Source organism: Haliaeetus albicilla, chromosome 5, assembly GCF_947461875.1.
Source record: "Haliaeetus albicilla chromosome 5, bHalAlb1.1, whole genome shotgun sequence".
Taxonomy (NCBI): Eukaryota; Metazoa; Chordata; class Aves; order Accipitriformes; family Accipitridae; genus Haliaeetus; species Haliaeetus albicilla.
In genome coordinates this window covers 44,449,634-44,465,841 of record NC_091487.1, presented here as the reverse complement: position 1 = coordinate 44,465,841, position 16,208 = coordinate 44,449,634, and the positions used below count along the sequence as shown (strand labels likewise).

General features: G+C 48.1%; 2 protein-coding genes across 4 annotated transcripts in view; one reads left to right on the top strand and one right to left on the bottom strand.

Moving 5' to 3' along the window:
• The window catches only part of NR1H3 (nuclear receptor subfamily 1 group H member 3), a 29,983-nt gene extending 23,453 nt beyond the window's left edge, over positions 1–6,530 (bottom strand). The window contains exon 1 of one of the 3 annotated variants that reach the window (XM_069784561.1): positions 6,408–6,530. The gene's annotated coding sequence lies outside the window, so the exon portion shown is untranslated. Of the gene's footprint in view, positions 1–5,445; positions 5,615–5,797; positions 5,885–6,407 lie in introns of those variants that run through there. The other 2 variants (XM_069784563.1, XM_069784562.1) reach the window with 2 other exon arrangements.
• A 159-nt stretch (positions 6,531–6,689) lies between these two features.
• Positions 6,690–15,353, top strand: ACP2 (acid phosphatase 2, lysosomal). The gene is made up of 11 exons (XM_069784566.1): positions 6,690–6,822; positions 6,911–7,006; positions 7,089–7,175; positions 9,496–9,648; positions 9,994–10,092; positions 10,255–10,344; positions 12,632–12,764; positions 12,840–12,928; positions 13,524–13,630; positions 13,851–14,026; positions 14,109–15,353. The coding sequence occupies exons 1-11, from the start codon at positions 6,715–6,717 to the stop codon at positions 14,243–14,245; spliced, it is 1,275 nt and encodes a 424-aa protein (XP_069640667.1). The 5' UTR covers positions 6,690–6,714; the 3' UTR covers positions 14,246–15,353.
• Positions 15,354–16,208: the final 855 nt, after the last annotated feature.

The following is a 16,208-nucleotide window of genomic DNA, read 5'->3' as shown; positions in this document are numbered from 1 at the left end:
CTTGGGAGTTTCCTGGAGACCAAGGGAAAATTCTTCTTAGTCCCATATAGCTCAGAAAGTTAAGTCCCCTCTTCTCAGACACGCCTAGATAACAGAAGCTACATTATACAATCTGTGCTTATCGGTATTTTACATTTTAAAACACTCCTTATGGCAGAAGCTCCCGCTTCCTTTGCTAAGGAAAGGAGTCTGACACCTTTGTAAAGGTCTAGCAGTGCAACCTTGCCTGTCCACGTGCTATACGGACCTCAAATCAAATCCCTGGGGCTTCCTACCCAGACCTGCACGTGCCTGAGAATCTGTCCCCCTCACCAGTTGTAAACACAGAAGCCATCTGTTGAACTTCTTCCTGGACTTCTCACAGAAACCAGAATATTACGCCTCTCCTACAGACAACGGCCAAGGGTGCAAAGCAGTCAAACAGGAGACCAGAAGCACAAAGCTGGTATTTGAAGGCAAGGTGACAGCTTCGCCTTCTACTCTCGGAACATGCAGCCGGGTGAGCTGCCCTGCCTCGGTGGCAGTACTCATGCAAGCCAAAGCATGCTGGTGAGGAGGGCTGGCCACAGGACTCTCCTTATGTGCATGTGTGCATGCATGTCAAGGCAAGCACCACCAGAGCAAGTCTCAAAGGCTGTTCCAGTGCAACTTCATGTGCCCACAAACATGCGCGCAAGGGTTCCTGCTGGTGGCTGCACAAGAAGCCACTACATGTGCAATATCTGACAGCCTGACTGTGTAAAATCCTCCAGGAAAATTCACTGGCATGGCATGTGGAGTCCTCTGGGGGCTGGCACATTTCTGCATGTATGTCCCTGGCAATGGAGATACGCTACGGAGCTGTTGCTGAAGCCTACCTCTTTGCCCTCATTTCATTAAGGGCCCTAGATAGACTATTTAAATTCCAAACATTTTCCTTTAAATGGATTTTACACACATTTTTCAAGATTACACTCATTCAATTTATTTTCTAAGTTAATAACAATTCATGATAAAGCCTAAAACAATCATTTAAACAAGTACACACCCTATCCAAGCAGCACATGGTTGCTGGAGAATGTTTAAAGAGAGTATTTCCTAAACTCAAGAAAGTCACTAAGTTTGCAGAACCAGAATCCACTGAAATACCAAACAAACCTTTCTTAAAAAGGCAGAAAGATTAGTTTCTTCAATTCACTTATTAAATTAGTTCAGTGCACTCAAAGTTAGGGGAGGCAGCATAAAATGGGGGAGGAGGTGTTTCTCTTCCAATCTCTGAATAAAAACAAGACAAGGGAGGATGAGTTACGGTCATTCCAAGATCTGGAAGGACACAATGACCAAAACCAACCAGTTCATGCTAAGTACAGATAACACTACCCTGTTAAAATAAGTCAGTTTTAATAGCACACACTCCAGCAAGCATATTTTCTCTTATGTATCCAGTGCGTGATGACAGTGCTATTATAAAAAAACCTGCATATTTAATTTGACCTTTTCATTCAAATGCTGTTTTGCACAAGTCATGAGGAAAGAAATTATTCACCCAGTAAATACAAACCACCGTTTTCTAATGTAAACATTTACTGTGATATAATAGCATAAATGGGTGTATGTAGATACACTGTATCGTCCTGTTTAGCAAGACTTAGTAATAGATGAGCCTCACCAATTCGAATAAACTTTCCTTTTAAGGAAGTATCAAATGCAAAACAAAGCTTAAATGAATTATTTAAAATACCAACTTTAATCATGATTTAAATCAGCAAGGGGGAAGCCTTGATTTAAACCAATTAACCTTGTTTGTTTCATAGTTGTGATAGGAGGAGCAGGCCAAGACAGCCCCTCTCCCTGGAGGGAGAGAGGATACAACTTCCATGCCTAGTTTGTTTCAAGAAATTTAACGAGTATATTTTCCAATATTTTTTTAAAACCTTAAAACAAACTAAAAAGCCTTACATGCCAGGAGACACCTACTCTCTTGTCAGTCATCTGCTTTAGCAATCGTTCTGATACTCACTCAACATCTTTTATTTACATCTCAGAGAGGTTTCTATGCATACACTATACAACCTGACTCTGCAGCATGGCTTTTAAATTGCTTTAATCCTCACTTCCCACAAGATAGTTCTCCTAATTAATCCTACAGACACTAGTTTTCGTCTGTTCAAAACAAGAATTAGATTTCTCATTCTCTAACATTGTTCTCTTCATTTCTTCACCAACTTCCCACTAAATAAATGTTATCTTTTCCCCTCCCTTAAACATACTGGAAGGTCTGCAGTGCTCTGCTCTCCTCTGTGCACTACCCTAATTAGCCTTTGCTCCCCCCAAATAAGATGCTTAAAAGCTTGACAGTGCATACTTCAAAGCGATTTATTAAATTATACCAAAATTGGGTATATCACCTTAACAGTTTCTTTTTGACACTCAATAAAGAAAGTAATTTTGCTTTACAGGAAATCTGGTTTTGAGATCTCTAGATCTAAAAGTGCAAGCTACACTGGCTCCAGGGGTGTCTCCTTTTTAGTGAGGACATAAGAAAGGAATTTGTCTATGCCCCAAAAACAGTAAAAAGGTATTTTGTCCTGAGAAGGACATCACAGAACAAAAATGACACAGGAGTCCTGAAGTAACCCATTGTACTACTTCTAATAGGGAAACTTTTAAGATCTGCCAGAACATGGACAGCCTCATCTAATTTAACAATATTATACACATCTCTCAAAACCAAACTGACTCCAGTACAGCTTCTAGCTGCAGTAACCACAACAAAAATGCCAAGTCAAATGTTGTATATTAGCAGAAGTATGATCTAATGACCAAGTTCAACCTGTTTGCAGCCCAGATGCAGACCTGTACCCGTCAGCAGGAACCATTCCCCTGAATTCCCTCCTAAGATGAGGTTCCTTCCCACCGAGACAGTTTCCACAGCCAAGAGAACGTGATTCTGCCTTCCTAAATTATTAGGCTGTGAGAAAAACAAGGTAACATATCCTACTGCAGACCAGCAGAACAGTTTCCCCCAGTGAAACAAGGTATCTTTGTATAGAGTCATAGAATGGTTTGGGTTGGAATGGACCTTAAAGATCATCTAGTTCCATCCCCCCTGCCATGGGCAGGGACACTTCAGTTCTGAAACACTGATTTTTCTCCAAGAGCATCAGGTCTGTGAATCTTATTACTTGGGGTGGGGGGGCAGTGACATACAATCTGATAAGCTTTCCTATTCAACATGCAAAGACACACACATCTGCAACAATGAGACTTTCACAGCAGCTGCTTCCAGAGCAGAAAGCAGGATCACCCCTCAATGCCTTCAAGACAAAGCATATTATATTCTATACTCTTCTTTGGGCAGATGGGAACACAACTTCTGAAAAAACAGCAACAGTTAAAGACCTTAAATTCAAAACTTAAAATTTTGAAAACTGTCAATCTTGCTAGCCATACAATCACCAATCACAGACCAGATCTAATTACAAAAGACATGACTTTTGAGGTCTGACACCATCACCACTGGATCAAACATTTAACAGCAAAAAAACTCATCCTTCTGCTTACTGCAGAACAAGTGTGCCAAGTTGCAAGAACTAATCCTACAGAAAGCATCTTTCTTGGGGGGGGGGAAGTCATAGCAATCAAATGCACTTTAACACGGTGGAAACACGACTCTTCCTGCAGGTGCGAGATCAGGATAAGGCAGCAAACTCACGCTCTGTACTTTTACAGCTGCACACCTGTTTGTCTGCACACCCTCTGCCTGCCTCCTCACTGCATAGCCAGCTGGTAAAGGAAACATGCTGACAAGGCACAGAGAGCTGCAGCAGCAGTAACTGGAAACAACTGACAACCCAAGGCACACAGCCAGGACGCACTAATTCTGTGATAAAGTTTCCTGTTTCTTACTTTTTTAGATTAGGCAATTTATATATATAGTCCCTGCTACAGTATTTCTCCTTGCATCCCTTCACAATACAAGTAGCTGCAGGTTTCCTCCAGCAGCGAGAGAACTCCCAAGCAGCTGTGCAACAACTCATGTTCTGTCCTACCTGAGGCTGGTTTGGGTTTATTCCCCCCCACCTCTTATTTTTGGGGGGTGGGAGGGAGAAGGTTGTTAATTATTTTCACCCCTGCTTTTCTCCTGCAAAAGCTGGCCTTCCTGTATGAAGAAGGATGCATGGGCACATGCATGTATGCGAAAGAAATATCACAGAACTCAGTGCTAGATTTCAAAAAGGGGTTATGCCAGGAAGCCACACACAGTCAGTCTGTCCTCACAAATCTTGTGGCAGCAGTAATCTTCTGGCAAACGTGCCACAGATGTGATAGCAGAGAAGCACGGCAAGGCCAAACTCCATCTGGTCCTGGCACAATGCATACCATGTCCAGTGCCCTCTTTCCACAGCCCAAAGGAAAAGAAGGGCTGAGCTCAGCAACACTTTGCTGAAATTTTCAAACTGCGTTTGCTCCCCTAATTATAAGACATTTTTTTCCGTTTCTACCTCAGCAGGGGGGTTACGCCTTGATTAAGACTCACTTACTCCACAAACCAAGCCCACCACTCGCTAAAGTAAAAAACAGCTTTTCCTTTTTCTCCTGTCTGTCCTCAGGCACAGTCTTCTCCCTGACACCTGGGGAACAGCAGATACTCCACATACCTCAGAACAAGCAGCAGAGCTGAGAGGACTCTTCCCTACAGACAAACATAACCTGCAGTCATAGCCAGAAACTGGCTGACATGCAGTGATCCAAACAGTTAGTCAGAAATGTGACTCAGTGTTGGAGACTCCCTCAGAAAAGCCTTGCAGTGAAGGGCCCAGCTGTGCCTTTAGGAAAAAGAAAAGGCAGGGAGGAAATATCAGGAGATAAGGTATTTCTCTTTCACCGGTAATCCAAGGTTTGCTTCTGGCCTATAATGAAATACCTGTCTTGACAGATCCATGGACCTTAGCACAAGGAGCGTCAGTGAAACGGCACAATGAAGAGTCATCACCAACGTAAGCAAAGTTACCTTTTAACAGCACCATGCAAACCGACAGCTGTGCGGATGAGTTTGCATCCTAGAAAGCTCGCAGTCGGGGTTGACAGTGTGCAACAGGTGAACGAGACGGAGAAATGCAGAGCTGCGCAGGGCAGACAAGGGAAGAGAAGAGCTAACGAGTTACCACAAAGCAAGTAACCATCTCCGTGCTGCACCTGACAGCATCTCCGGAGACAGCAGACAGAGATCCAGGCTCTTTGGACGCACCGTAACGGCCACGAGTCGCTGATACCCCCGTCCCTAAACGCCTGCTTCGACTTGCTACATCCGTCCACCTGCGGTTGCTGCCCATTCTCCGACCTCTTTCGCAGAGGGACCCTCCTCTCCAAGCCGCAACCGCTGCCAGCCCGAGGCGGCGGGCCCTGCTGCCGCCTGCAACGCCAACAACCCTTCCCCCCGCCGCCCCCCATTCCTTCCAGCACCTTCCAGCGCCGACCGGACCCGGCCCAGCCCGGCCCGACCCGACCGGCGGCAGCAGCAGCACCACCACACGGGAGGGCGGGAGGGCGGCGCCGGGCCACCGGTACCGGCTCCCAGAAAGCGTTGCCGCGGCTCGGGCCGGCGCAGGCCGCGGAGCGGGAGACCGCGTCCCCGTCTCCCCCCCACGCCGTGAGTCACGGACAGGCGGAGCGGACGGGCCGGCCCCGCGGGCCGCGAGGAGGAGGAGGACGAGGAGGAGGAGAAGGAGGAGGAGGAGGAGGAGGAGGAGACGGCGGCGGCGCCCGCGCCCGCCCACCCGCCTTCCCCACAGCCACAACCGAGGGGAAAAGTTACCGGCGCGGCCCGCGGCTCCTCGACGATGTGCGGCCGCCGCCTCCTCCTCCTCCTCCGGTAGCGCAGGTGCCCGAGCCGCCTGCGGGAGGGGCGGCCCGGTCCCAGTCCCGGTCCCGTTCCCGGTGCGGGGGGGGGGGGAGAAGCCGCGGCGGTGATGTCACGCGCGGCCGCGGGTCACGTGCAGGCGCTCTCCGCCCCCCCCCCTCCGCTCCGTGAGCCCGGTGAGAGGCGGAGGCAGCCCCCCCCCCTCCTCGGGGGGGGGGGGCAGCTCGCAATTAAACCCTGCCCGTTAATGACGGGTGAGGGAAAGAGCGGCCACGGCGGGAGTCAGACCCTCGTCCCGGGCTCCTCCGTGTCCGCCGCCGGTTCTCCGCCCTTCACGGCAAAACGAGCTGGGCTTGGAGCCGCGGAGGCTCCCCCGGCCCCCGGGATTTCGTCGCGGAAAGCGAGAGCCGCGGTTCTCTCCTTTTTCTTAAAAGAAAAGGGAACGGCCAGAACCCCCGCAACGTAATCACCTGCCCCTGCCCGCGGGGAGGCGGAGGCGAGCCCAAAACATCACACATTTCCCTCAACCGCCGACGCTCTTCCCCTCTATTCAAACGGCACCTACCAGGCCCGCCGCCGAGGATCCAGCGGATGCCCACCCGGTAGCACGTTACCCCGGCGGAGACCGACCGCCACCACCGTACGCGGCTCCCTCAGGGGACTCAGCCGCCGGGCTCCGCCTTCGCCCCCTCACGGGAGGCGGGAGCAGCCCCGGGGACCCGCCTGAGGCCCAGCCTCCCTCCCCCCCCCGGGGAGTGGCGGCCGACCCGGGCCCGGTCGCGACGTTTCCGCTGTGCTCAGGAAAATTGCGTCCGGGCGGCCCCCTCGGTTCGGCGGCGGTTCGGTTCCGAGCGGCGGCGGGTGGAAGTGCCATGGCGGCGGGGTGCGGCTGGGGAGGAGGCACCGTCCTCCTCCTCATGGCGCTCTGCCTGCAGCAGCCGCCGCCCGCCCGGCCCCGCAGCCTCCGCTTCGTAACCCTGGTGAGGGGAAAAGGGGGGGGGCGGGGGGGGCGGCAGCGGGAGGGAACCGGGTGGGACCGGGCCGGCTGTGACGCGGTGCCGCCCGCAGGTGTACCGGCACGGAGACCGCTCTCCCATCAAGGCCTACCCGCGGGATCCCTTCCAGGAGGGCGCCTGGCCCCAGGGCTTCGGGCAGCTCACGCAGGTGCGTGTGGGGTCCGCGGGCGGGCGGGCGAGAGAGGAACCGGCCGAGGCCGCCCGCCGGTAACGCCCGGTTGCCGTTGCAGGTGGGGATGCGGCAGCAGTGGGAGCTGGGCCAGGCCCTGCGGCGGCGTTACCGCGGCTTCCTCAGCGACACGTACCGGCGACAGGAGGTCAGCAACGGGGGCTCGGGGCGGGGGGGGGACGGGGACGGGACACGGATCGGGCAGAGGATCGGCGGAGGCCGCGCAGCAACGGCCCCGCTGTGAGACAGGGAAAGCCGCCGGCTCTGGAATGGCGGGGGAACAAAACAGGAATGCAGTGGGGTAGCCGGTCCTTGTTTCTTCCTCGAGATTGTGAGGGGGGTTGGGTTTTTTTTTTCTTCTTTTTTTTTTTTCTTTTATCACACCAGCTGACGAGAATGCAACCTGCGTTTGCCCTGCCCTGCCCTCCCCTCCCCAGCACGCTTCGGTCACGATCCCATGGGAGTCTGTGTGTAAGCAGCAGTCACTAAGCAGAAGTGACCCTCTCGTAAAGTATCGACAGCTTCAGTCCCCCAAAGACAGCAGTTTTCCTCTCTCTCTCTCTCTCTCTCGCCAGGATGTTGCCACGCTTTATAAATGTTCTGGAGAAACTGGTCGGTTTCATTTCTAAAAAGTTAACGGAGCCCTCGGGCTAAGCACAGGGGGAAATCTGAAAGATCCAAAAAAGCAAGGAAACAGAAAATACCCTCAAATACTCCTGCTGGTTGATCAAAAAGGTGTGAGTCAACCAGAACATGAGCAAGCTTCGTGAGGAGAGGAATGCCGTCATGTGGTTTGGATGGACAGCGGGCCAAGTTGAGACCCCTTGTCCCACTACTGGTCCTGTGTCGGTTCAGTGATTTTATCTGAGCTCACTTGGGGTGATTGACCAGATGGGGCAAACTGAGAAGCCCCATCTGATTTTCTGTCTTTGTTTCCCCCCTTTTTGGGCTCCCCAGTGAACTTCCAGCTTGACATAGTTCAGATTACATCCCTTCTTTCACATTTGCTTCATCAACAAAACTTCCAGCATCAGCTCAAACACAGATCCTTTAACCTTCCTCAGTAGTTCTTTTCCAAACATACTTCACTCTTAAAAAGCTTTTGCCAGCTGAAACTGTTTTCCTTGTCTTACTTGAGAAGGAAAAACAAACCAAGGCGTATGCAAACAAAAGCTGTTCTGCTAACCGAGCCCAAACCTCTGCTCGAGTTGAGCAACCTCCCTTATAAGAAGTGTTGCCTCTGGGTGACACCATATGACTGTCCATCACCTGACTCAGCGACAAGCTGGAGCCCTGGCAAAAGGTGCTGAAGAAAGCATGTATGCTCAGGGCTTAATTGGTTTTTTATGACACTTCTAGAATTAGACCTTTTAAAATATTTCCTTTCTATTTCTTCAGAGCTTACCAAGGATGAAAGAAATCCTGTCTAATGAGTACAGGGTCAGTTGTTTTCAAGCCACAGTTAAGAGGTAAAAGTGGGTAGAAGTTGTCAGAGAAAATACAATTTTTTTTTTTTAACTCATGACTGTTAAGTTTTGAGATACACTTCACATGGGAGATGCTATACAGAGTGAGCATATGTATTTTTTCTTATGTTTCTCTCTCCTCATTTAACTTTTAAAAAAAAATCCCAATCTTGGCATTGTATTTCATTCTTCTGGCTTTGTGTTCTTGTTGTTTCAGATTCAACATGCTGTTTTCTAGGACATTCTTTCATGATTTCCTACGTGTTCCTCTTGTTTTATCACTGGTTTCTCTCCAGTCTTCCCCTAACCGTTTTCAGCACACAGATACCAGAATACCAAGGTTTTGCCATTTTGATCCTCTGAACTTTTCTCTATTTTTCTCGTTTCCCTTTTTTCTGGCTCAGATCTCTCTCTCTGAGCTCTGGAATGATAAGTCTTGGACCATTAATCCCAAGAGCCCACAATGATCAAGTAGAATCCCAGGTCCCCCTTTCTCTTCCTTTCCTGTTAGTCAGATTACTCTTGTCTTTGTTTCTCAGGCATTAAAACTGAGGCTTGAAGAAGCCAGTTTTTTTTCATGAGCACAGCAGGTCATTCCTAGAACTGAGAACTGAATGCAGGAGTTTGCCCCAGTCCTGCTCTGTAAATACAGCGCATTTCCTATCTGTGCCCATCGTTATCTGCATCTCTGTCATGCTTCTCTGGCTTTTCCTCGTACTCAGACTCCTTTCTATCTGTAACCTCCGCACAGTGCATCTGGCTATCCCACTGATCCAGAACAGACCACTCCAGTATTACACACCAAATTGTCTTTGTGTCTGTCCTTACAGTTTTGTCCAGGCTGATATCAGCAGGCTGGGTCACCTCAACTCCTGTTATCTTCTTGTCCGTGAGCAGCTGCAGGGCACTTGGCAATGTTCCTCGGCAAGTGTGTCGTCTTGCGTCCGAGCATCACCGCTTACGATAGCATTACTAATGGTGCACTGTCCCTGTCCCTGGCAGATCTTCATCCGCAGCACAGACTGTGATCGGACGCTGATGAGTGCGGAGACCAATCTGGCAGGGCTGTATCCCCCAGAGGGACAACAGATGTTCAACCCTAACATCTCCTGGCAGCCTATCCCCGTGCACACAGTGCCCGAGTCCGAGGAAAGGGTAAGTTAGTCACAAGGATATGTACTCAAATAGTGTTTTACACCAACTTCTCCAGAAGTCTTTGCTTCAGTCTCAGTTCAGATTGCCTTGAACTGCTCCTGGGACCTACCTTGCAAAGGTTCTTGTGTTCTCAGAGCAAGACGAGAATTCAGGGGCTGTGTTCACTCAACATGTTAGCTGCAACGCCTCAGCAGACCACATCTGGAATATGTTAGAAGGCAGTACTTGAGCCTGTTTATAGACGCACCCCACTCGTCAGGGTTTCATGACAGTCGCGCGTGTTGACTGCAAATTCTGTACTTCAGTGTTCTCGGTGACCTAGCTGCCCTTATTGTCTCTGCCCAGCTACTGAAGTTTCCTTTGACCCCCTGTCCACGGTATGAACAGCTACAGAATGAAACACGGCACTCAGCAGAATACATAAATAAGACCAAAGAGAATTGGGTAAGTGATTGTTTGCATGAGATAAGGTGGTCTTAGGCTTGTAGTTAAAGTATTATCACCTCTGTATAATCAGAGTTCTGAGAAAAGGGTAGGAATACCTGTGCATGTAATACAGTACGAGATTAGAAAATTGAAGGCCTTTCTCTTTTCTCATACCTACAGCAATTCCTGCAGATGGTGGCAAACGAGACTGGGATCCGGGATGTCTCTCTCGAGTGTGTTTGGAGTGTGTATGACACACTGTTCTGTGAAGTAAGTTGGGCCATCATCTTACAGCCATGGGAATTTGGTCTTTAGGACTCACTGGATTTGGTGGAAAATTATTTTGCAAAATCCCGTAAAAAAAATTCTCACCGTTCCCACCCTACAGTTAGAAGTAATGTTCTAATTTCAGAATAATAACAGTTCCGCTCACTAGAAGCATGTGCCAAGAATTACCTACTTTTGTACCCTATAACCTCCCACTTCATAGCTTAGATATATATCATGCCAGAGCCAGAAAATGTCCCACCTGCATAATAAATATCTCTTTTGAAAGTCATTAGAAAATGACTGCAGTCTGAAATCTTTAGATCTCTGTGGACAAGTCTGAGTTATAAATAAGGTAGAAATGAGATCTCCGGAAACTGAAGAAGCGTTAACTTTATGGTTTAAGTTGGGAGCTTAAATTAGGACTATTCCTGGTTCTACCTCTAGCTCTCTGTTACTTTAGATCACTCGCTTTTCTTTCTGTGCTTCTGTTAATGCCATCTCTAAAAGAAAATAATGCTTTTCTAGGTTAAGTGGGGTTCACCCACATCTAGTTTTTGACCTTTGCCAGAGAAAGACTCTAGAGACAGACGTTACCCTTTTGCTGTCTGGGCTGGGGCACCAAACTCTGTATTCATGTGGTGTTTTGTTGAAAGCACTTCTCATGAAGGCTTAAACAAAATCAAAAATCGGGTTAGCTGTGCTGTAATAATGCTACAGGAGTATCCAGGAGACTTACAGTCGTTGTGCACAAGTTTATTTGTGTATAACTATGCAGCACAATGAAGTAAATTATAGAGATCTTTCATGTCAAACTAGCAAATTGTGGAAGAAGCAGTAAACCCAAGCATTTTGACAGTGTGTCATGCTAATTCTGTGGAGGTGCAATTCTACTTAGCTTGCTGGCAGTGGTATACCGTGGTATGTACTATTTGGGGGATGTAAAAGATAAATGTGTGTGGAATTGCACTTTGCTATGTAAAGTAGCAGCTTGACTTGCTGCAAGCTAAGAATATTCCAGTTCAGAGCTGCATTGCACTATGTAAATTTGCCCTTTGTATCACAAACCCAATCTCCTGTCTAGTAACAATCCCAGCGAAGCAACTTCTGTCACTAACAAAAAATACTTTGGTCAGAGAGATCAAGAATTTAAGATCATCTTCATTTTCAAGACTCACTTAACAAGGTTCCAAATTGGGCCCACGAGCCAGCTGACAACCACTGTAATCCCCAAGAACTTGGAGAATAGCTTGCTGTCCTGAAATGAAACCAGAATGTTTTGAGGAAGGGGAGGTTTACTCTCAAAACTATACCCTCAGGCTGATCCATCTCTTCAGCTGCTTTGGGCTTCCTCCTTTCTTCTAAAACTCGTACAAACAGTGCCTTGAAGAGAAGGATTGTTTTTCTCACCTGAGCCAGTAGCTTCATTCTGCCATCTGGATGGAGAAAATAAAACAGTCCGAGAAATAGCTGAACTTACCAGCTATTCTCATTGTAAATTAATGAAAAACTAACTAAATATCTAAGTTGCTGATGGGAGTTTCTCTGAATCGCTCAGACAGAATGGGCTTTTAAGGATATTCAGCCTCATCTTCTGGCAGTTTAATGGGATGTGGCATAGAAAATTGCTCCAAGTAATGCCAGGGAACCACAACTACTGTTTGTCTGCCAGTATAACTAATCCTTTCTTGTAATGGGTTGGCTGCAAAGCAAGTTTTTCTCTTGGTTCCCAGTTCTGTGTATTCTGGGTTTGCATACTGGGCTTTGTCAGTGACGCATCGCAGTGTTATGTCTGCAGAGCGCTTACTAACTTTCTCTGCTAGCATTCAGTGGCCCTCAGAGCCTCCAGGGAAATTGTGCTGCAGGTACACCAGAACACCAGAAACCTTGAGTTTGTGGTCTCTCGCTTATCTTTTTTTTTTTTTTTTTTTACTGCATGCCATCTGCAGGGCAGAATCAGCCCCACATAAAGTAAATGCCCTAAGATTATTGTATCGGTGTTATGACGTAACCCTGCGCTCCAGTTGTGCTTTCACAGAAGTGTAGCTCCTAGATTTTAATCTTTATGCTTCTCATTATTAGTTTCTGAAACAACATTAAAACCCACATATATTCTTTGCATGCAGCACAGCAGCGTGAGGACAGAAGCATAAATAGGAAAGGGGCATATTTAAAATAATATAGGAAATCAGTAGCAGTATGGCCCAGACTCCAGACACCCCAACTCCCATTCTCTGACTAATCTGCAATTCATGCTACCTGCAGATGAGTATTCTGTTTCTCTTTCTAGCAAGCACACAAAATGGATTTGCCTGCATGGGTGACACCAGATGTCATGACTCGTTTGAAGCAGCTAAAAGACTTTGGGTTTGAATTTCTCTTTGGGATCCACAATCGGGTAGAAAAAGCTCGTCTGCAAGGCGGTGAGTGCACCAGGAAGGGAGCTTCATGCTGCTCTGTCTAGTTTTTGCCTCTTACCAGCTGTTCCCTTTCCTCAGGGGTCCTGCTGAATCACATAAGGAAGAACTTAACCAAAGCAGCAAATGTTTCTGCCCACCAGAACCTGAAACTACTTGCCTATTCAGCGGTAAGTCAGAGCTTGGGGGCTAGCTTTTATCCATCTCCTCCTCACAGGGGATTGGGGCGTGGTGATAGTTTTAACCCTTTCTGGCTTCTCTACAGCCCATGCAGTGATCAGGAGGACATGCACCTTTGCCTCTGGCTGGGTGGGATATGCAGTATCTGGCATCATTCCTCTGGGACCCCTGAGGAGAATTCCCAACTTGCGCTTTGTTCCTGCTAGCTCAGGCTTGTGGATGAGACTGGCAGACTTTGGGGAGCCACTGCTGTATTTATTTGGTAGATGGGTTGATGCTGTTCAGATGTGATGTTTCAGCAGTGTAGACACAGAGTCATCCCCCCTTTCCAGCAGCCTACTGACTGGAAAGTCAAGCGTCTCTCCCAAATCGCTCCCTAGAGGTTAATTCTTAAAGAACAATGCAGGATATATATGGCTGTTTCACTTCCTCCCCTTCTCTGGCACCATCTCAAATGACCGTTCCTCTCCCTTCTTCCAGATGGAAGTTACAAAGGTGACGTCCCCTGTCCGTTACTGGTACAGTCTGAGCTGCCCTGCCACATCCATAAGGGTGACTGATTTGGTTTTTTTCCCTCTTTCTCAGCATGACACCACACTTGTGGCACTGCAGATGGCTCTAGATGTCTACAACAAGATTCAAGCACCATACGCCTCATGTCATTTATTTGAGCTGTACCAAGAGGATGATGGGTGAGGGCTGCAGTAAAGATGTCTGCTGTGATTTCACCTCAAGGGTTAGATACCTAGGCTAGACTCCACCCTAGGGGGATGCAATCTTGCTCCTAGTGGCAGGCTCTTAGGAGGAAAACTACCACCAGAACGAAGGAAAGGGTGTGCACCCTGAGTTTTTGGGAAGGGATGACTGCAGCTGGAGAAAAAAACCAAACATCTAGCTGTGTTTTGTTTTCAGTAACTTCTCTGTGGAGATGTTTTTCCGGAACGAGAGTGGGAAGGAACCTTTTCCACTGACAATCCCTGGCTGTCAGCATAAGTGTCCACTGCAGAGATTCTTGGAACTCACAGATCCTGTTGTTCCCCAGGACTGGGAGCAAGAATGCCAGGTAGCAAGCAGCGTGCATGACACAGGTGAGCCCAGGCTGGACCAGAGCATGGCAGGAGGGGAAAGCCTGGACGATACCATGTTGACCACTTGTTTTCTCCCTTGCAGAACTGTTTGTGGGTCTGGCTGTGTGTGGATCCATTCTTCTCCTCCTTATAATCCTCCTCTTGACTGTACTCTTTCGCATACAGTCTCAGCCCCCTGGCTACCGGCACGTTTCCAACGACGGAGAAGAGCAGGCCTGACAGTTGCTTCAACTCCTTCCCAGGCAGTAGGAGGGAGCAGTGTTGCCCCTAAGGATGATTGGGCACCTTCAGTTACTGAGCATTCTTCTGCTTTGGTCATTGCTTCCCAGAATGAAGCTGGACTTGATTTTTGGATGCTTTCTCAAGGTGATGTCCCAGAAAGAGAGGACTAAGCTACTCTAATGGAAATGACACCTTAATTCTGAAGGCAGTATACTGTGTGGTGCCCCCAGTCCTCATACAGCTTACCTAGTCTGGGATTCCCAACATGGCCAGTTGGAGCTGGTCAAGAGTTTTCCTCCTTTCAAGTGACTGTAAATGTTACCACTCACCATGACTGTGGCAGAGGGGCTTGGGCCTCCAGCAGCTGCCACATCCAGTGCAGTCAGGAGTTGCATCTCTCTTCAGGGTCAACCTGCTCCAAGTGCTTTTCTCTCACACCATTGGGCTGACGATGGTGGGAAGGCTGGGCCTGGAGCAGAGGGCGCAGTTCACCAACAACGCACCAAGACTCACCTACTGTCCATGCAGAGGGAACTGCTGCAGATGATGGCAGACAGTGAAAAGTGTTTCTTGAGGTTGCTGCCAAGTAGTTGTTGCTGGCAACTGGTCCTTTTTTTCCCCTCCTCACATTGTGGTTCAAGAGAGGACTGGCCTGGAGTCAGGATAAGATTGAAAACCTGGCAGTAGTTTCTAGGATTCAGCTCAGATTAGGTTATGTATGATCTAAAGAAGCTCTAAGAAAGAGCTTCATCAGAGATATGAATACCCGTGACCCCAGCAAACCTGCACCCAATTTCTTGTGCAGTGCTGGCTCTAGAAAGGAGAGTCCCCATAGGTAAGAAACTTGAGCCCTGTCTAAAGATTCAGCCTTTGAATTTGACTTCCCCACCTCTGAACTTCAAGTAGCTATTACAGGGAGTACCCAGTACGGCAGGCAATCCAGATTTCAGCTGCAAGCCCAAGGAATTTGCTGTGCTAGCGGAATGTTTTTATGCTGTAATTAAAGAGATGTAGCAGAGCTGTTTACCTAAGACTAGGTTAAATGCCAAGTTCTGTAGTTTTTCTTCCTATCTATCTTCCCTACTGGATGGACAACAAACAAACATTAAGGATGAGTTTGCAGATGAGTGTGGATGCCCTTATTTGCCACGCTTTGGCATTTTGTCCAAAGTGTGATTCTTTCTCCAGGCTGGCCTCTGTGCACACTGCAGCTGCTGCAGGGAACTTCATGCCAAGTGCTCACCACCTGCTTTGTAGCTTTTGGCAGAAAATGAGAGACAGCAGCAGGCACCAGAAGCACAGGCTCTTCACATGGTGATGCTGCACATTCACTTCCTGCTTTTACTTCCCTTTCTGGTGCAGTTCCCTTCCCCTCTTGGCGGCAAGAAGCCAGTTCTTAGGTTACAGACGTTTCCTTTTCTTCCCCTATGGAGTACCGTGGGGACTTTTCCCTACACCATAATCGGCATCTCCCAGCACGGGAACTCTAAATCAGCAGAAGCAGCTTGCTGTTCTCAGCATCTTCCTCACCTTTTTGTCCTCTGAAGATACAATCTAGGTCTCCTGCACAGCAAGACAGTCATAAAGAAAAAGCTACTGCCTGTGAGAACAGGCACAAGAAAGAGGTAATAGAAAGTGCATTTAAGAGGACCAGACCTGTTATTTTTTAAAGGCAGCAAATTTTGCACACACAGAGGAAAGGTTCCTATGATGATTTAGACATTTTGACTGTGAATGACTTTCTGTAATTGTTCCAATACATTTCCTTTTCATTATTAAAATCAAATTCACACTGAACTCTACTCCTCTTCTTCTCTAAGAGTTTACAGGGCTAGCACCAGTATGCTCAGTGTTGGAAAACAGGCAGAACTTTCTGCAGTATACCCCCTCCCAAAGTAATTCCCTGGTTTACAATCCCACTTACAGCTGAGTGAGAACTGAGATAAACTATTTTTGACTG

Bases quoted from the DNA above. Each gene is read 5' to 3' on its own strand.
- ACP2 (XM_069784566.1), top strand. From the start codon at position 6,715: ATGGCGGCGGGGTGCGGCTGGGGAGGAGGCACCGTCCTCCTCCTCATG. The intron at 12,765-12,839 runs GTGAGTGCACCA...CCCTTTCCTCAG, and splicing joins AAAAGCTCGTCTGCAAGGCG to GGGTCCTGCTGAATCACATA. The intron at 14,027-14,108 runs GTGAGCCCAGGC...TCTCCCTTGCAG, and splicing joins AAGCAGCGTGCATGACACAG to AACTGTTTGTGGGTCTGGCT.